This window comes from Thamnophis sirtalis, unplaced genomic scaffold, assembly GCF_051295495.1.
Source record: "Thamnophis sirtalis isolate CommonGarterSnake01/CBP01778 unplaced genomic scaffold, rThaSir2_p1.2 scaffold_7, whole genome shotgun sequence".
NCBI lineage: Eukaryota > Metazoa > Chordata > Lepidosauria > Squamata > Natricidae > Thamnophis > Thamnophis sirtalis.
The window spans coordinates 40,846,424-40,866,240 of NW_028261387.1; the positions used below are offsets into that span (position 1 = coordinate 40,846,424).

Here is a 19,817-nt window from a genome sequence, read left to right on the forward strand (position 1 = left end):
TACTGGTACAATGATTGGTACAATTATGTTTTGTTTGATTATATAGACCTCAAAGCCATCAATGGTAGATTTAAAAGAGTTTGATCAGATAATTTTCTTATGCATTCTTTTTTCCTACTTGAAGCTTCTTGGACAAATAGCAAAAACTCTTTATTTGATAATAAAGTGTATGGCATGGAGTCATAGAATACATGGATGTACTTTTAGATGGCATCAAATATCTTCAAATTGGTTACAATTTGTAATTTCGAGGCATGGTACCTGGTTTGTGAATAAAACTAGCCTGACCATATAGCTTAATAATAACCCGTTATCATTGGGATAATATCCTACCTACATTTTTGTTACTTCTCCTACTACTTCAATTTGTATCCCAGCTTTCTGCTCTGAGGGCACTAAACTTATAAAAAGTTGGTCTTCTTTCAGCATTTGTTTGATACTCTCTTCCTTTATGATAGAATTTAGGACAAAACTGATGAGCTATTTTTCATGAAGCTTTGCTGAAATTTTTCAGTTTTGGAGTATGCTCTTCGGATAAGAAAAGAGAGAGTAACGTAACAACCTGTGTAAATTAGAGGAATGTTCTGCCTAGAGCTAGTTGAGTACCCTTTCTTTTGCTGCCCTTTTATGCTGATCCTAAGAATCTGTATTAATCTGGTCCTTTGTCACCGAAGAGAGCAGAAGAAACAAACCAGGTTTGAACTTTTGGCTCATTTGAATTCTGATTCTGAATTCTGATTAGTGGCATTTCATGTTAGGCTTCTGGATGGCCAGTTTTGCAAAAGAAAAAAAAAGTGAACATGTCCTGAGAATTTCACATTAAAGGGAGCTGGTTGGAAAAGGCAGAAGAAACCAATAAACTTGTTATGACTGATGACCTGAACTAATGCTGGGAGTGAAAAGTATTCCAAGCAAACAGCTGGCTAGCAGGAGCTACTAACAAGCCTTCTCCTTTGAGCAATGCTTTGCATTCTTTAAAGCTCTGCTGAGCTGGCTCTCTTCAAGGTTCTGTTAAAGTAAATAGCAGAGTCAGGTCAGCTCTCTTTTCTTTCCTTATCTTTTCTCTTTTTTCCCTCCTTTCCCCTTTCTTGGTTCTCTTTATTATCTAAAGTTGCTCTGGCTCTCTCCCTCACTTCTGTTTCTCCTTTTGTTCTCTCTTTGTCTATTTATCACACTGTGAAGGTTGAAAGAGATGTTATTAATCTGGGGGAATGAAGGCAGGATTAGTGGTATGAATCGGATTTTGAGAGGTATAATGATAGAAAGACTCGCTCTGCTGGCGGGCTGCATGAGTTTGATAAATGGGGAGCACTCCAAACTGACTCTCGCATTCCTCCGCACTGCGCGCTTTGCCCGCTGGGGCGTGCCATGCTCTCAGATCTGCCAGCCATCCCGTGCAGCTCCTACCTGAACCAGAGCAAAAAGCCAAGGGTAAATCAGAGACAAATATCTCCCCATTGCACTTAAAGAGATCATTTCTTTCAATAGCTTTTTCTAACTGAGTCCCTGTCAAGTTCTTGGACAGTTTTATGCATAGGTAGGATCTTTGCTAGGATTGTGGCTGTGGCTATTTCTGCCCCAATCTGCCAGCATTTAGCATTGCTAGAACTTGCTGGATATATTTGTGAATATTGCGATGTAATATTTAAGCTTTCAAATCAAAATATATCTGGAAAAGTTTGGATGTCCTTGAGCTTGTTGCATATAGGTTTCCTAAATTTCAAGGACGAGGGATAGTAGCTTAAATCATGCAAATATACTGGTTATAGTAATAACATAAGTACATGAGTGTAACTTCTCCAGACACATGGGAGCTCAGATGCTGAGGAGTGCCGCATTAATGGTATATAAACATTACAATGCAGTACAGTTATTAATGGTATATAAAATGCCCCATTGGCAGCTATTGCTTTATTTCTCTGCTTGTCTTTTATGGAAGTATTTTCATTATTGCATTGCTTACGTTGTTTCAGAGATACAGAAGCAGAATGACCAAGGGTGAGCAAAAAAGTAGTAGGAGCAGGACTGATTTCCATCTTCCTGCTGACTTTCCCTATTGGGTTTCCTTGTGAGAATCTGGCAGGAAGCATCAGAAATCCCTCTCTCTTCCCAGCAGGCAAGTATAAGTGGCTACTGCTGTGTGGGGAAGGGAGCAAGGGATTGCAAAAGTGGCTGAGAAACTGTCACAGGACGTTGAAATAAAATAAGAACATGTGACAACAGCCCAGCAACAGCCAGAAGCACTGAAACAGCCATAGCTTTTACAAAATTTCATTCCTTTAGGAGCTATAAGTCCCAGATTTTGAACACATTGTATAAGTTAGCCTATTTGAGGTATGTGGTTCAAAAAGTGTTCTCCTATGCCCAGTCAAAGGTCATGACAGAGAGTTTTAGTAAAATATGGATAGACACTTATTGGCTTCATTTACTTTATTATAAAACGTCAGATAGAACAGTGAGCTTTGTTAGCTCTTGGAGAGGTTAGAGTTAGGCATGAACACTTATGACTGCCATGTTGGGGAGCCCAGTGTTATCCTTCCTGCAAGTTTTGTTGCCATCATAACTGCCTCCTCTTTTACATTACTGTAGTAAAAGCTGCTGCTTATCCTCCTGTGAAAAACAGTGCTGTCTGTGGATATACTTAACTATATGTTGTTGTTTCTTTTCTAGTTAGCTAAATATCACACTCCTTCAATGATAGAGAGCTGAATCCAAGGCAAATACTTTTTATTCCGAAATGTGTGTTTATGGGAAGGGCTCAACTGCTCTTCAGAGTAGCATTATTTTGTATGTGTTTGGATTTATTCCATCATATACTCATAGTACCTACAATGTAATGCAAAATTCAGTGTTCCAAATCTCTTCCATGTTTTCTTTCTTCTTTCCAAGTTACTGGTTCTTATAGTTGAGGAAATAAGTTTGAAATATATGAAGGATAGCTATATATGAAAGTACAGGGAAACTGAACAGGACCTCCAAGAATCTGGAAGACTCCCACTCCTATCTGCACCAATAGCCTAATAGAAATATATTTTAAAAATATATTGCAGACTTTTCATCCTGTGAATAATAGAACACTCTACAGGCTCTTTTTTCTTTTTAACACTTGCGATGCTGAGCATAGCAGAGAAGAAAGAAACTTATAAAAATATTTATACCAGTTATTTTGACATGAAGGGCAAGAGCTTCACTGGATAGAATTTATTCCTTAATAGGATCCCCACTTCTGATCAATGTCATCATTATTTGTACACATGAGAAGATGAAGTTGGCTTGAAATAAGTAATATATATGATTGACAAGCTTGAGGAAAAGAATGATCTACTTGGTGAGTATTGCTTTAACTGCAGTAGTATGTTCCTCCTTCCTGGTTACAGTACACCATCCTATATGGATCGTCAAGGCAGGACTAATGAGACATGCATATTATTATAATATTCTGCCTCAATTAGGAAAAGATTTTCTGAACTTTCACTAGTTTGACAAATACCGCATCAAGTCATGACTGCAAATATGATTTCATCAAGTTGTTGCGACCATTTTCGTTTTAGAGGTACATTGTTAAAGATTGCATAGGCCAAAGGAACTTCTGTTTTTGCCTGCCTGAACTGAAGGTAAAAAGTAACAGAGCATTTACAGGCTGTTTTTCCTATTTATAAATAGCTTCAGCATGTTCTTGATTGCACAGAGAAATGCAAATATGGAATGGTCTATAGAAAAATGAGAGAGAATAGATTTTTGCAAAGCATAAGTAAGTACTGGATCCGTAGCTAATCTGGGGTTCAAGCTGTTTTTCTATAGAAGTTGGTTCCTAAGAACAGCCATATCTGTCTACATACAGGAACAATACATTTGTGAACCAGCCCTCATTATGTCTTTTCACTGTGACCTCTTTTCAGAAAATGTCATGGCAACAACTTTGAAAACTTGTAGTAGTTTAGAAATGCTTTCTGAAAATGGTGGATAAAATTCATCCTTCTCCATAGGACATTCATTGGGATATTTTGTGCTTGTTGACTTATTGTGAAGATGCATAATTAGAACAGATCAGGGGTATAGAAACAAGAATTATTTATTCACAGCTCAGTTTTTTTAAAATAATTACTACCAGATATTGCTGGCGAATTTATATGTTCTATTGTTGGCATTAGACTGTCTACTAGCTTGTGCTTGGTTAATTGCTTGTTCGAAAAAATCTCCCTCATATGGAAACTATGCTTATGTACAATATTTTTATGAGACATAGTTATATCCGATAAGTGTTTCAAAGTACAGAGATAGTGTGTTCTTTTATAGTGGTGTGTTCTATGTGTGTGTATGTGTGTGCTACCACACAAATGCCTCTGAACAATGCATTTCTTATGTCAAAACTGAGGTGTTTTGGAACTGTAGGAAAGTGATAGCACCTGGGTGGATAAATAGTTCATTTGGATGTAATGGCAGTGAGATTAATTCGTGGCATCAGAATTATAAGTATCATACTATTGCTTAAGGTTATAAATAATAAAATATTCATATGCATATACAGTGGTACTTAAAAGTTTGTAATCCATTTGAATTTTCCTTAATCAATGAAAAAACAGTGCTTCTGATTGATTTCTTTAATTGGGTTCTCTTTAACTAGTTTTAGGAAAATAGGTCACATTTTAGGTGATATTTATTTAGAATATTTGACAATTCAAAAGGTTTCAGAAACTTTTAAGCTTCACTGAATCATTGTTTATAAGCCCAGTCCTATCCAGATATTACTGTGCTGATTTTATCAGGTTTCATCTTTTTGTGTATTCTAGTGATTTTTTTCTTTAAAAAACCTGTAATATCTGTGTGGTTGCACCTTCAGGCTATTCCTGTTGTTTAACTTGCTTTTATGGTCTCTCCATGTCACTGAATTCCAAATCTGAGAGAGGGAAGATTTTCTACTTTGTAAGTTAATTTCAGACATTTCAGGTAGTTAGCACTCAAATTGCAGGTTTATCAGCAAAAAGAATGCACATTTGTTCATATGAATCAGTTATAAAATATTTGGAGTAAATGATGGAAGGTTAAATCATTTTTTTTAATTTTATTTAAAAAATAGGTAGTTTCACTGATTTCTAGAACTCCTTGGAATTAAAGTAGGTTTCTAATTTCCAATCTTCTGTTGTCTAAAGTTCCAAAATCCACCAGCATGCTCTTAAAAGTTTGTGGTGAATGAGAATTAGATGAATTGAAGTCTCTTTGGACTACGTAAATTGAAGAGGCGTACAAAGAAAATCCTTAATTTCTCTATACTATTGGTACAATGGCTCCTTCTGATTTGAAATGGAATGTAAAAATGCAAGAAATCAAGAGCACAATGTGGCACATGCTCTGCAAATATGTTCCAACTTATTATCCTGCTCTTAACTTTATAAGTTGAATTGGTTTAGGGCAGCTGAAATAAATGAGGAGAGAAATGATCAGTCAGATATTCTTGAAATCCCATTTTTAAACTAAGTGCATGGCTGAAACTTTAAGGCAGGTAATGAGGCTGTCTCAGATTAGCTCATGAGTATAAACTGCTAGATTGATCAGGCCATGAATACAATAAGTTGATTCTCTGTTACAGCTAGAAGATATTCTTTTTGTATTTCAAATGTTTTATTCATTTTCATTTTCAATTTTGTACATTCACTTATATACTGAATATTTGCAATAATAATAATATAATAAAAAAAAAACCCAACCTGAACACAACTCATCATAAACCCAACCTGTCGCTTTCATACACCCCTTCTTCTCCCCCTCCAACTTTCCTTTCTCCCTCCAACAATCACCCCTCCTACTTCCCTTTCCCCTCCTATCTTCCTTTCTCGCCTTCCTCACCCTCCTTCCCCTCTCATCCTCCTTACATTCCCCTCTTCCTCCCTCCTTACTTCTCCCTCTTCTTTTCCTCTACTTCTCACTTTGGTGCATTTCTCTATTCATTAATCTATTCAGTTACTAAAAATTGCGCTAAAAAGAAAAGAGAAAGAAAAAAAAGAAAAAGAAAAAGAAAAAAAAGAGAAAAATAAAAAGAAAAGATAAGGAACAACAGTATACAAGTGTATTCTTCTTATTCTATGTATTGAGACTATATCTCCACCCACCCACCCACCCCCAATGAACCCCCCTCCCTAATCCCCTCCGACTTCCCAGGTCCCACACCCGGCACAGTTCAGTACCATTCACCCTCTAGAATATCTTATTAACAATAATAATGAAAATAAAATAAAAAGAACACTCCGAAAAAGAAAAAAAACGAAAAAATAAATTAAAAAAAATAAAAATCTTTTGCATTATGCTCAGCCTCCCATCATTCTTAAAATTTAAACAGTATAAATCATTCCATTTATATTTTGTCTTCATCCCTTGCTTCTTTGATATTTACCCCCATCTTCCTGTAGACTCTCCAGATAGCCTTTCTTAACCTTATATTCAAATAATAGTTTATACAAAAATCAATTTACCTTCAAATACAGAGCAGTCTAATCATACTTTCGCTACTCATCTTCCTACCCCTCGTTTCTCATCTCCATTCCTCCCAAGCCCAAATTCCATAAGATTAGGATCTCGCTCTTCACTTTAAAATCCTGAGCTTTTTATGTTATACTTCAAGCATGTAAATCCGTAAAATGTGTGCCCAAAATCCATACCACTTCATTCAGTCCCAAGATCCCTTCATCGATATCCCGCTCCACCTTCCCTTCTGCCCCACTCCTCCCGACTCCATTCATCCCAAACCGCAATTCAAATAAATCTTGGTCCCCGCTTTCCTCACACCAGAAAACAATTCATGCGCAGTTTGGATTAAAATTCAAATAAGTCTTATAAAGATCCCATACAATATCTGTCCAAAATAAGCAATGCTTCTTTCCATTCCTCATCGGTACACAGCTTTACCATTTCGTACCAAACAGGAATCCTAAAATTTTAATCAGTCCAAGAGCTTAAAAAGTATTTTAAAGACATCGCTGGATCTTTATTCTTTACTCTTCTGCCCTTCCGGAAAGAGAAGGCAACCCTCTGCCTTATAACCACGTGTCCCGCTGCTTTGAAAATATGGCTAAATCCTCAGTTTCCGCTCTTCTGCCTCTCCGGTAGGGGGAGAACAACTCCCTCCATCTTGTAACCAAGTGAATTGCTGCTTGTCTTTCCTTCACCTTGTCTTTCCGCATTTCCGAGTGAGTCAAGAAGCCCCGCCTTCAGAGTTTTATAATAAAAGTCCCGAGCTTCCGAAACAGAATTGAGACGAAATCTTTGATTCTCGAGTGTAACTGTGATTCCAACTGGAGCTTCCCATTTATACTGTATTTGACGATTTCTAAGCTCTTGGGTTAAAAAAGTATAGTCTCTCCTTGCTTGCAACATCTGGAGTGGTATTTCTTTAAAGACAAACAAATCCTGGCCATCGATTCGCAGCCAGTTGTTGTAAAACTTTTGGATGATCGCATTTCTGGATTCTCTTGTGAAAAAGTATATAATTATGTCTCTTGGAAGCTGTCGTTGTTCTGCTACACACGAATTCTGGCGATAGATTTTTCGAATATTCCAATCAAAATTGAGTCCCGGACTTCCCACCGCTTGGCTAAAAGCCTCTACAAACGTCTGTTTCAAGTTCTCTCCTTTCTTTTCGGGCAGTCCTCTGACTCTTATTGCAAACGCCTTTCTGTTATAATTTATCATTATAAGTTGTGTTTGAGTATCTCTAATCTCTTGTTGTAATGCTTGGATGTTGGAAGTCAAATTAGAATTAGCCTCCTCCAAAGTTTCCAGTTTAGTCTCCATTTCTTCAATATAATCTGTCAAAGTAGACATAGCTTCAAACATATCCACCTTTATTTGGGCAATCTTAGTCTGTATTTTGTCGCATAAATCCAGCACAAATTCTTTGATTTCTTGTTTAAAATCATTGAGTATTTGAAAAAGAAGCTCCTGTGTTAAGGAATCTCCAGTAGGGGGTGTAGGAGGCAAGGGCAGCGATTTACTAACAAGTTCTTTAAGCACATGCGGGGGGGATCGTTTTGCCTGCTTAGACCTGGGAGGCATTATAGATAAAAGCTGAGAATAAACAGATAAACAGTGTCTTCACCTGCTCAGTTCTCAATAAGTTATTTGTAGATTTTGCTTGTTAATGAGTAGCAGTCTCCGGGGAGATAAAGCCGGTTAATTACGTCATCAATCACCAACACAGTAAAAACGCCATTTTGTAGCACGGTTGAACAAAGAAGTTTCAAAGGAAAACGAGGCTGGTGTTTAGATAGTTATAAAAAAAGGAACATCACAGGAGTAAAACCCGCTCGTGTTAGTCTTAAGTTGCTTTAAGCAATTTATCATTGTCCTGAGGGGGGGGGATCGCCTGTCTAGGGCTGCAAAAAAAAAGCAGCTGAGAAGAACTGGCTGGAGATAAGAGCTCAGTTACGCTGGATCTTTTCTCCGTTCGCAGCCCCCCAAAAAAAAGAAAAGGGGCTGTGAACTACGAATAAATCCTAGCACCTGAGCTTCTGCCTGCCCCTTTCTGCCAAAAAGGGGTGATATCTATTGATCTTAATTAGATATACAGACCAGAACTCTGAGAGGAGCTCCGTTGAGCTCCTTCGGTGACAGGCTCCGCCCCCAGGAAGTCTAGAAGATATTCTTCACTCTCTCGGATATCATGAGTAATAAAATCTTGGCTTCATCTCCTTTAGAGAATGCTGCATTTAGCTTTCCCAAACAATATAATCCATCCCATGTTTTCTCATGGACGATCACCCAGGTTTGGATGTTGGGATCCTTTTTTCTTATCCTCTACGTTTAACAAAGTCAACCAAAACTTTGAAGCAGGGCATTAAGCTTGGTCTCCAAGATTCTGCTTCCTGCTTGCAAAGAAGGAAGAGATGGCTCAGTATTTCTGGTGCTTCCAATGCGAATAGAGTTCTAAGCAAGGAATCAAAGGCAAATCCCTGCTGAGCATTGGTGAAAGAAAACTGTAGGTTGCATTCTTCCAGCTATGAAGGCAGTTACCTGAATTGAGTGTAATACATTGATTCCTTCTTTTCCTGAGGCAATCAAGAAAACAAGTCATGACTGAAAAAGTGAAGTAGGAAATGAGGTGTGGGCCCCACGTATTATTTTATTAAGGGATAATGTGTAAGCTGATTCTAATGCAACTTTGAAAATTTGATAGAGCCGTGTTCATATGAAATTTATATTCAGTTTTAAAAAACAAAACACGTTTTTGACCTTCATCGTTGCAGGGCACATTTGAAGAACACAACTGTGCACAATGTGCTAATATCTAGAAGCGAAAAAATTTACTCCTAATTCCAGTGCCATTACTCTAGTAATTTAGAACATTGGCTCTGCTTCTATCTCCATATCCCCTTCTCTGTCCAGAACAACTGTAATAAGAGTGAGGAATGTATGCCTGGCATTTTCTATAGTTCGTTGTAATTCAGGGCAAATTTAGCTTTTCTTGAGGACTGAAATTGGCATTTTTTGATCAAAGACATACCTGACATCATCCCATTATAAAGCAGCAAATTTTGTAACGGCAGACAGCTAATGTGTAAACTCTTCCTTTTTATTCAGGCAATAGTGGAACAGAGTTGGGTTTTTAGTTTAATATAAAGATATGGACTCCCTTGAATTTAGTCTATTTTCTGTGCAATAGTACAGAAGTTGTCTTCTGCTTCTGCTTCCCAGTCCAGCCTACAGCCCTGGTGGTCTCCTACCTAAGTACTAACCATTGCTAACTTTGCTTAGCTTTCTTGTGTTTGTCCAAGGTTGACTGGATGTTGCCTCTTGCTATAAGTATTTTATTATCGGAGGTGATTGCCTTTAATAGAGAAGAACGCGGTTGCCAAGCAGGGCCAAACTGAATCAGTCCACTGAGTGGGTCTCTATTTCCTGCTCTGGTCTTTACCAACCTGACAGTTAACAGTGGTAAAACTCTTTATCTATTACTTTTCTTCCTTCATTTCACAATGGACTAGTCTGTCTTCATACTAGTGAATGAAAAATGCCAAAAGCAATCACCATTTTCTTATCTCTCTGTGTTTCCTTTCCCTGGCCACTGTGTGGCTGGCAGTTACCAGATGTAAGTTGTCTAGTCCTTGCCTTCCTGACAGAGTATATAGGCTATAGACACAGTGGAGGGCAATGAGCTCAATATCTTCTGTTGTTAATTACTGAGGTGTAATAATGTGATTAGCACCCTATAAAATCACTGATATGATTACTATGGATTTAATATCACATGATATATCATTACTTTGTTATCTGGTGACAGATGTAATTGAAATATTCTTATTTCAACTGAGGGTTGTATTTCATTCAGTCACCTTCAGCCCCTTTGGGTGTGTGTGTGTGAAACATAAAATGGCTAAAATGAGCAAGAGTACTGTAGAAAAAATATCAATGACAACAAAGATGTCAAAGTTGCAGTCTTCTCTGTATCTTAGGCAATTAGTTTTCTGTCTTTCCATTTTCTCATATAATTTGATTCTGTAAAGACATTCTGAGCAGAAAAGGAATGGATTTGGTTCAAATGCTGGTAACTTGTCACCCCATGCAAACAGTAAATGTTCTTTGCACTGCAAAAAGTTAGTATAATAACCCCCCTCCCAATAATTTAGGAAAACTATAAAACATGTAGTCCATTGTTATTTTTATTTTATTGCTAATTTTAATCTGTATTTTAAAATGTTTATATTTGATGGTTGCCGTAGGTGCTTTGCCAGAACAGAAAAGCAGGGTAACCATTCAAAGAACAATAGGAATGACAACAATGCTGATGGTGAATCCCCTTCAAAAATTCAGGGTGTTTTGTCTAACGTTCTTAAAGTGCTTAGACTTTATTATGAAGAGAGGCTTTATACAAGAAAATGAAGAAGATTCTTGTTAAATCATCTGCTTTTATCATAGATGTGCTATTTTTATTGTCAGAAACAACTATTGACACATGGTTTAAGATCTATCTGAGGAATATTAGGAAAGTAACTATTCTAAGATTAAATAGCTGGTTGTATTAAGAATGCCAAACCTGCACAGGCTTTACACTAGTTGTACATGTGAACAGTGTTATTGCACTGACTACATTATTGAATGATGCTACACTTTTAGGCTTCCATTGTGAACTGAATTGATTTTGTTTTTACTTTTTTTTATCATGTCAGAGGATGAAACAGGTTTTATGATTTGGAAGGATTTGAGGCATTTTTCATGCAGTACAATTTACAACAGACTGTCCTAGAACAATGTCCTGTTCTTTATTTTTCAAAATCTAAAAGCTAAGAGGATGTTTGGAGTACAGAAAAAGGAATAATACAAAAGCATATTTCAGCATTGAACTTCTACAAAGCGCACAAAGATTATCGTTTCAAATAAGCTAACTTTCACACATCCATTCCTTCTGAAGTTAGTATGCGAACTGCCTCTTTAATTAATTATTCAAGTAGTTTAGAGATGTTAGTTCTGATTTGTGTATAATATTTAGTGAAGATACAAAAAGTGGAACCCAGGGCCATATGAGACCTGCCAGTGTCCCTTTTATGGTCCTCCAGAGTCCTTACAGTAGATAGGTCCAAAATTTTGGATTACCTCTTGGGGGAATTATTTTATCTATGGGAGGTTAGTAAAATAGATTTCTGAAATTTTACAAATGTTTAAGGCACATACAGTATTTCACTTCTTAAATTTTCTAAAGCTCTTTTCTAAAACATTTCATGGCTTTTGATGTGCTACACAAAGCATAATACAGCTTTTCAGCTGAAATAATTTGTATACTTCTGAGCTACAGATCCAAACCAAGCAGCATGCGATTTGATATGAAATTAAGCAGGACCCTATATTAACTAGAAGGCAAACCTTTTTCCAAATTAAGATTGGACTGGGTAAATTAAACAAATTAAATATAATTTGCCAGTCATTTTGGAGATACCCCATTTATTACACCTTGCTAGGTAAGACATTGTGATTAAATTGCAAAATATGGGATTGTGCAGGGAGGGATAAGACTATGCAATGTGTGCCAGATTATGTGTTTCATTCTATTTCTTAAATAAACCTTTTCATTTGTTATTCATTTTGTGCTGTTATTCAAGACCTCTTGTCTGCAAATGAGATTTATTTCTGACTACAGTATAGATTATTGCAAATTGCCTTTTTGCATATTTGGTTTGCTCACAGTGGCTTTCTTTAATGTAGATACTAGATTCTTCCCCATAACAGAATTTGCAAACATATAATTGTACATATTACACATTCGTCCACAAATTAATATCCTTTAAATACATTATTAAAACTATAACTTCCAGAATTCTCAATCAGCATTTAAAAAGCACCAGTTTGGTAATGGTTATACTGCCAGTTCCTTGTACGCTTATTAGAAACCTTTAAAAAAATAGGAAACCCACCAGCTGATGATGATGGAACTGGGGGAGCGTTGGGAATAATTGCTTCGAAGGTTAAAACTACACATTCTTTTGATCAAGCCTTTGTTGCTTTTTTTCCAATCCTGATTTTGTTTTGCATAACTTTTTTTTAAAAAAATAGCCCAATTTTCTCTTACTCTCTCCCCGAAGCTGGAGAATGTCTGCTCCTCATCTAAGGATTGTTGTATTTTATTAATGCAGTTATTATTCCATTACTGTCATTGTGTTCTTTTATAGTAAATAGCCTAATTTAGTTGAAATGTGTAGATGTTGAGAGTTTAAGTGAAATCTTCATCATTCTGCATGGAGAGCGTACAAAGCAATTGCTCTATAAACACTATTGGTGTTTGATATGAATCAATGCTGTAGGCAGAACTACGTGGTAACAGAAGGTGGGGCAATTGAGATTTTAAAAATGGCAGGTTTGCTAATTGGAATACTGCTTATATATTTTTGTGCAATAAATATACTATTATTTGTTTCTTTCATAAGTTACCTAACCCTCATGCAAGAAAGAGAGGTAGAAATATATGTTTATATATGAAAAAAAAGTTTCCACTATTATTAAAACAAAGAAAATATTGCAATTGCTATATGAAATCTTATAATCGAAATATCATTCTGCCATGCTATTTGGTGTTTTTTTATTATTTATTTTTATAGCTTTTCCTACCTTACAATTCTATTGTCTTTTTTAAAAAGAAAAACAAGACAAAACAAAATTAACCTCATTAATTAACATTTGATTATCTTCCTGCAATTTTGTAAACACTTTGCTTTATTATTATTTGTCTTAATACTTTTGATGCCATTTCCCCTTGCCCTGTGTTGAAGTTTATATCTATCAAAACTATAAACTGCCTCAACAAAACTGTCTTCTTGGCACACAACTCTGAAAATTTCTTTAAGTGCTTAATGTTGTCATTGTCCCCTTGGAACTTGGTTTGGAGGAGGAATTGGAACTGGGACTGTCCAACAGGGAAGGCATGTCAGGGACTGAGGATGATGTTGTCATTGGGGGGAGCTGGTTGACCAGACACAGAGCTGCCTGCCTGCATAGACACAGGGGAGGATTGGTTGCTGACCGGCAATGGTGGTGATAGGCAGTTGATCTCCTCTGATGAGAAACAGTTGTCTATTCCACTAGATCCAAGGGCAAAGAGAGTAGAGTGTAGGCAAGCCCAGAGAAGGGCTGCAAGGCTACTTGGGAGGAGGGCACCCCACTCCTCCTCCCAAGGAATACTTGGAGGGGAGTAACTTAAGGAGAAGCCGTGGGGAGTTATCTTTGCCAAGAACAATTGTTTGCTTTGGCTTACATTCCTCCGGCTTTGACTCGTGCCTGTTGCTGTTTGCCTTGCCTTGCTTGGAAGATTGCTCTTTGCCTTTTGTTTTGGACTTAGTTCTTCTTTTGGGGAACAGCATTTGGCATTTGGTTCACTGTGCTTTTGGAACTGCTTCTTGCTTGGCTCCTGTTTTTTTGTCCTGAGAACTGCCCTTGTATTGTGCCTGGACTCTGCCTTGTGGATTGGACTTGGAACCCTGTAGCTTGCCCTGTGAGCATTCCTCTCTGTGGGCTTTCTTTGTATTTACCTGGGCTGTGTTTGGAAGACTGAGGGTGGGTGCCTTCATGATAGCATTGGGATGGAGCCTTACCGGTCATTGGTAGGCCATTAGCTGGAACATTTATTAAGAGAAATAAAGAACTGTCTAGAGCCCTGCCTTGCCTTAACCACCTGGGTCATAACTAATGTATTCAAGTCTTCCCATAACAAATTTCATTAAGAAGTTGTGTTCATTGTTTTTACATTTAGATTACATAACCACGTAAAGTGCCGATTATGTCAGAGCCACACAATAGTAGCACATTCCCCCCCTCTAGGGATTATTGAAAGAAAACAAGCCTCTTTAGTAAGCTTGCATGAGAATGCAAGTAGACCTCGCTCAACATCACTTGAAGCATACAAATACCACCTACCCACATGTCTCTCCTCCACTGTCTCCTCCCCATCTCTGCCCTTTTGTCTGCCTTGCCATGCACTCCACCACCACCATCCCCAGCTGAACCTTACTAACTTATTCCTCTTGCTACTGATAAGGAGTGCCCAGGCAAAGCTGCACAAGTTTTTGCAAAGGCCAGGATCTATTTTGGCCAGATGCATCATATCAGCAGCAGGAGGAAGAAAATGGTGAAGATTACGGTAGGTGGGGGCAATAGGAATAGGTATTGGTTGAGTGCAGGGCAGAGTGGGTGAGAGGAGTTGAAAAAGTAGTGAGCATGGTAGGACAAGAGAAGTGTGGTTCTTGTCTAGTGACAGCATGGCAAAAGGACACAGTAGCACAGAAATTTAATGACTCTGGAACTGCCGTCCAGAAATTGCCTGCATTCCAGAGGTTTCAGCCCAGCTCTGTGAGGCAAAGTGAGCTCCCATTGCTTGATCCCTAGCTCCTGCCCTCCCAGCATGCAGTATTGTGAGTAGATAAATGGATACCACTTCGGTGGGGAAAAAACTACCTGCATTCATGTATGTAGAGAACAGAAGCCAGTACTGGACCTGGTTGGATATGAGGCATCGTAACATGAGGTGAGGTGAGACTGGCAGAAGAGCCTGGGAGAGCAGCAACCTGAGTGCCACTAGTTAACTGGTGTAAAGCTGGTTCCCCCTCCCCCCATGACACACCAAGGATAGGTGTGCAAGCCTCAAACAGAATGAACTAGGCTGTCAAGACTGCACTTTTATCTAGCATGTGTAGATTTTCCTGACATTTTATGCCATATGCTAATAAATAAAATGACAGCATGGTCCTTGCTAAATGACCACAACTGGTACTATTGGAACTGCTATTGATAAGTGGTGCAGTCAAATGACTAATGACTGCTTTGCTCAGTGACAGTCCTATTTACGGTCATTAAGCAAGGACCATTTTTACATTGATTCTAATAGTATGTCATTAATGCTAATGTCTTTATGGATTAGGTGAGGCCCTGTTTACAAGTATAGGAAGTTATCACCCAGCGCTCTCCCAGAAAAATGAAATATCCTAGGAAATATTGAAAAGGCAGAATATTATATTTTCCTGGATGTGAAAAAGGGAGAATCACGTTTTAAACACAAAGTAAATTCCTGCAGCTTCCTGCCCACTCCTCCTTTTTGTCAATGGGCCATTAAGAGGCCAAGCCAGTCCCTTTACATAATAAAGAGTTCTCCCCTTCAGCTCCAGGGTGATGGAATCAAGGCATGCTAGTATAACCCAACTGACCACATGGCATCTGAGAATTCAACCAAACCTGGACTCAGCCTAGAGAGTTGCCCCTGCATGGCTCCATGTGAGTCTGACAACCAATCAGAATACATTTCTTGCACAGGAGCAGGAGGCAGATAGGTGGGGCCGAACAGATTATAAAAAGCCCTGCAAGCCCCTCCCTCGACCCTTCTTCTTCTTCACCCAACACCTGGAAGCATGTGATCACCTTTTTCCCCAGGACCTCAAGCCATGTGGTCCTGTCCACCATTAAAACATTAAACCATCTTTCTAAGCAGCCTCCATGCCTCCAGTGTCTTTTTCCCCACTTAGAGCCGAACCCAGAAGGACATTTCTTCCAACAATTGGCACCCCAAATGGGACTCCAACCTAACCTAACCAATGGATATGGCCCAGGTAAGCCTCCCTTCCCGGCACCGACCCCATTGAGTCTGTGGGAGAATTTTTCCTGGACATTACCCATTTGGAACTAGGTTTTAAAGGGGTTTTGAGTTTTGACTTCAAAGGCTGCTTGGAAAGAAGGTGAGTACCATGCTAAATTTAAATTTGTAGAATTAAGGGGAGTGAGTGTGTGTGTGACCATGTGTGTAGGCTTAATCTGGATAGCAGTGGCATATCACCTCTCTGAGATGTGAAACCTCCTGTTTGAAGGAAAGGAGCTGAGTGAGCCACAATTGCTAATACTAAGGAATTGTAACGAACCCTGTGACTACCAATAGAAGCAAAGCCCTAAACCCTAGGAAATTAGAAAAATTAGACTAAATTAATAGGAATGCCAATACTTATCTGCAAATAAGCAGAAAGGTTCTCCTGGATTTGAACTCTTCCAAATCCAAAAACCTTGGCCTGAATAAAGGAGTGTCAGTACTTTTCTGCTGTGGTAGAAAAGTCTCTGGGACTGTTCTTTTTTTCCCCAGTCCGAAAACCGTGACCTGAGGGTTCCCTCTGAGGGGAGGGCACTTATTTTATAGGGAACCAAAGTCTCCCCCAGACACTTTTTTTGTCTACAAACCGATAGCCTGCTGACCTGACTAAGCCAAAGTGTGAAAATCCCACATCAAAAAGGGAAAAACATGGGAAGCTGAGTTCAAAGGTCCTGAATGGAGCCCCGTGGGAGAGTTACAGAATGAATAAAAAGAAAGAAAAAAAAATATGTAGGAAATGGGCTTTGCTGAGGGATGACACAGGAAAACCAATTTGGCTAAATAAAAGTACTTAAAAGAAAAGGGAAAATGTTGGGGTTTTCTTTGTTTTTTTCATATCTATCATCTCTTTTTCTATCTTCTATGAAACCACGTGGTTTGTTTGTTAAGATTTGTGCCTTCCCTAATTTAACTGAGATTCATGGCGGGAATGATTTGTGTGTGTGAAACTCATGAGTTTTGTTATCCCCTCTTTGTGTGTGTGTGTGTGTGTGTGTGTGTGTGTGTGTGTGTGTGTGTGTCTAAGTCTTTGTGTGCCCTCGAGGTAATTGTAACTGTAAAATGTCTCTCACCGCCCCCCCCCCGCCCCCCAAGAGCCTTTGGTCTGTTTGTTTGGCCAACACACAGAGTAAAGAGAAATATATATGCTTTCTTTCTTCTCTCTCTCAGTACCTTAAAGTAATAAACCTGGGAATGTTTTAAGTTCATTTACAAGAAAAGGTTTTATCGTTGCATTTATTGTGTGTTTAAATGATTTCACCTGTTCATCTCTTTCCTGAAGCATGTGAATCCAGCTCCCTTTGTCATCTGTGATATCCCCATATTGTTACCAGTTTATCTGTTTAGTAACTGCAATATTTTTTTTCTCAAACTCTGCCTGCAAGCTATCTACCCCCCCCCCCCCAGCTGCAATCCTCCAAGGATGCCTTTTCAGTGGGGGAGGGGATCTTGTTCCCATGTCTTTCAGCCCTGCACAGATGAGGAGAGCACATGGATCCAGATGCCTCCAGAGGAGACCCTCCATCCATTTGAGCCAGGAATTGGGTTTGGATCCAGTCCTCCACTGAATGTCCAGCAACCAGAGTGAAGCCTAACTCACCAGCCTTACCACCAAACCAAGCATGCCACCCTAGCAGACATGAAAGAACCCTGAAGGAGAAGAAGAAGTAGAGACCAAAAGACTTTTGAATTCCCAGAAGACAGCTGTAAAGACTATGGGGAAGGTGGAAATTGATTATAAGGTTTTCTTTCTCTGCTTCATTCATAGAAATTGATTGTAAGGTTTTCTTTCTTGTCTCATTTATATTGTAATCAGTTTAATATACTCATGTAAGAATTGTATTTGAGAGTGGCTGGCACAGCAAGATCTGATCACCTTAAATTTCTGTCTGGTGGGAGGGAAATTCATCCAAAATGTCTGTATTTTATGTATTATAGAAGTAGCTACACACACACACACACACACACACACAACGAAAGAGGGAAAGAGAGAGAAACCCCATTCAGAATTAGATTGAAAGTATCTCCTCCACTTTACCTCCCCATAAAGCTTCTCTAGGTTGATTTTTGCCCTTGTTAATCCAATGGAGGAGGGGAAGTTCCACTCAGGTAATTCTCCCACTTGAAGAGCTACCAGAGAGGATCTCCAGAAAACCCAAGCCCTCACTGTGACAAAAAAAAAAAAAAACAACCACACTGCCCAGTAAAGCAGGATATGTTGCATTGTTGATCTCAGGAGTAGGAATCCCAGGGCTCATTGCGTGTAATTTTAAAAATACTAAATAGCCTGGATTGCACACTAGCTAATCTCAATTTGGCCTCACTAAAATAAGAGCTAGGGCAGGTTCAAGAACCATCCCTTGGAAATGGGCAGCCTATAGTTCTTTAAAAGGCAGAACCATGGCTGTGAAGGATTTTTGGGATTTGTGGTTGCTTGTAACCTGTCTGGAAGCTCACAGAAAGTGATATCAAATATCTGAAAATAATTGGCATAGAAAATTGGATACTGTAAATTTCTTTCCAAATCTTTTAGCCTGGCTGCTAGACCTTCATGGTTGAAAGCTCTCTGGAAGCCACTGAAGGGATCCTTCTGCTGTCTCTCCCAATGCCTTTCCATCAGAAAAAAAAGTCTTCCTGATCTGACCAATTTTAATCTTTTGTCAAGAACATGTCCGTTCCACTCACATGTTTTTTTTAAAAAAGAAGGGATTGTAGGAAGTTATCACCCAGCCCTCTCCTAGAAAAATAAAATATCCTAGGAAATATTGAAAAGGCAGAATATTATATTTTCCTGGATGTGAAAAAGGGAGAATCACGTTTTAAACACAAAGTAAATTCCTGCAGCTTCCTGCCCACACCCTGTAGAGCCGAGGTGGTGCAGTGGTTAAATGCAGCATTGCAGGCTACTTCAGCTGACTGCAGTTCAGCTGTTCAAATCTCACCGGCTCAAGGTTGACTCAGCCTTCCATCCTTCCGAGGTGGGTAAAATGAGGACCCGGATTGTTGGGGGCAATATGCTGACTCTGTAAACTGCTTAGAGAGGGCTGAAAGCCCTATGAAGCGGTATATAAGTCTAACTGCTATTGCTATTGCTTTTTTGTCAATGGGCCATTAAGAAGCCAAGCCAGTCCCTTTACATAATAATTTTCCCCTTCAGCTCCAGGGTGATGGAATCAACGAATGCTAGTATAACCCAACTGACCACATGGCATCTGAGAATTCAACCAAACCTGGACTCAGCCTAGAGAGTTGCCCCTGCATGGCCCCATGTGAGTCTGATAACCAATCAGAATACATTTCTTGCACTGGAGCAGGAGGCAGATCTGTGGGGCCGAACAGATTATAAAAAGCCCTGCAAGCCCCTCCCTCGACCCTTCTTCTTCTTCACCCAACACCTGGAAGCATGTGATCACCTTTTCCCCCAGGACCTGTCCACCATTAAAACATTAAACCATCTTTCTAAGCAGCCTCCATGCCTCCAGTGTCTTTTTCCCCACTTGGAGCCGAACCCAGAAGGACATTTCTTCCAACACAAGTATAGCTCTTCTCCTTGTAAAGCTTCTTTCCTACCAATTGGGAATGAGATGTTGGAGACCGAATGGAGAAAATAATCCAGGGTTTGGCACATTATGATTTATCAGACACTGTTAAGTGTTGAACTCACTTTTATCCCAGCTGTAATCAGAAGCCACATGGCTTGGTGCCTTGCACTAGTGACCAA

At 39.0% G+C, this 19,817-nt stretch overlaps 1 protein-coding gene across 3 annotated transcripts in view; it reads left to right on the top strand.

Moving 5' to 3' along the window:
- Positions 1 to 19,817, top strand: part of ERI3 (ERI1 exoribonuclease family member 3) — a 305,203-nt gene that overhangs the window by 160,487 nt on the left and 124,899 nt on the right. The window contains exon 6 of one of the 3 annotated variants that reach the window (XM_087719796.1): positions 17,565 to 19,564. The exons of the other annotated variants lie outside the window; for them this stretch is intronic. Within the exon in view, the coding sequence (XP_087575922.1) occupies positions 17,565 to 17,684 (120 nt within the window). The 3' untranslated portion in view covers positions 17,685 to 19,564. Of the gene's footprint in view, positions 1 to 17,564; positions 19,565 to 19,817 lie in introns of those variants that run through there. 3 annotated transcript variants of the gene reach the window in all.